A 1,149-nucleotide genomic window follows, 5' to 3' on the forward strand; every position below is an offset into this window, starting at 1 on the left:
CAGACAGACAGTGTGTTATAGCAGAGTGATCTCACTAGGTGGCAGGTGAGTCTCTTCTCCCGGACAGACAGACAGTGTGTTATAGCAGAGTGATCTCACTAGGTGACAGGGTGAGTCTCTTCTCCCAGACAGTGTGTTATAGCAGAGTGATCTCACTAGGTGACAGGGTGAGTCTCTTCTCCCGGACAGACAGACAGTGTGTTATAGCAGAGTGATCTCACTAGGTGACAGGGTGAGTCTCTTCTCCCGGACAGACAGACAGTGTGTTATAGCAGAGTGATCTCACTAGGTGACAGGGTGAGTCTCTTCTCCCCAGACAGTGTGTTATAGCAGAGTGATCTCACTAGGGTGGCAGGGTGAGTCTCTTCTCCCGGACAGACAGACAGACAGTGTGTTACAGCAGAGTGATCTCACTAGGGTGACAGGGTGAGTCTCTTCTCCCCGGACAGACAGACAGTGTGTTATAGCAGAGTGATCTCACTAGGTGGCAGGGTGAGTCTCTTCTCCCGAAAGACAGACAGACAGTGTGTTATAGCAGAGTGATCTCACTAGGTGGCAGGGTGAGTCTCTTCTCCCACAGACAGTGTGTTATAGCAGAGTGATCTCACTAGGTGACAGGGTGAGTCTCTTCTCCCCGGACAGACAGACAGACAGACAGTGTGTTATAGCGAGAGTGATCTCACTAGGGTGACAGGGTGAGTCTCTTCTCCCGGACAGACAGACAGTGTGTTATAGCAGAGTGATCTCACTAGGTGACAGGGTGAGTCTCTTCTCCCAGACAGTGTGTTATAGCAGAGTGATCTCACTAGGTGGCAGGGTGAGTCTCTTCTTCCAGACAGTGTGTTGCACAGCAGAGTGATCTCACTAGGTGACAGGGTGAGTCTCTTTTCCCGGACAGACAGACAGACAGTGTGTTATAGCAGAGTGATCTCACTAGGTGGCAGGGTGAGTCTCTTCTCCCGGACAGACAGACAGACAGTGTGTTATAGCAGAGTGATCTCACTAGGTGGCAGGGTGAGTCTCTTCTCCCAGACAGTGTGTTATAGCAGAGTGATCTCACTAGGTGGCAGGGTGAGTCTCTTCTCCCGGACAGACAGCATGTTCTCCATGTGCATGGCGATAACCCGACACAGCTCCAGACCCTGGACA

The 1,149-nt window shown here is 51.4% G+C and overlaps 1 protein-coding gene across 1 annotated transcript in view; it reads right to left on the reverse strand.

Annotated features, from left to right (window-relative positions):
- Positions 1 to 894: 894 nt before the first annotated feature.
- LOC123489886 (unconventional myosin-XV-like) overlaps positions 895 to 1,149 on the reverse strand; it is a 5,071-nt gene continuing 4,816 nt past the window's right edge. Inside the window, exon 4 of the mRNA XM_045220233.1 lies at positions 895 to 1,142. Within this exon, the coding sequence (XP_045076168.1) occupies positions 1,041 to 1,142 (102 nt within the window). The 3' untranslated portion in view covers positions 895 to 1,040. The remainder of the gene's footprint in view (positions 1,143 to 1,149) is intronic.

This window comes from Coregonus clupeaformis, unplaced genomic scaffold (genome assembly GCF_020615455.1).
Source record: "Coregonus clupeaformis isolate EN_2021a unplaced genomic scaffold, ASM2061545v1 scaf3407, whole genome shotgun sequence".
Classification (NCBI taxonomy): Eukaryota; Metazoa; Chordata; class Actinopteri; order Salmoniformes; family Salmonidae; genus Coregonus; species Coregonus clupeaformis.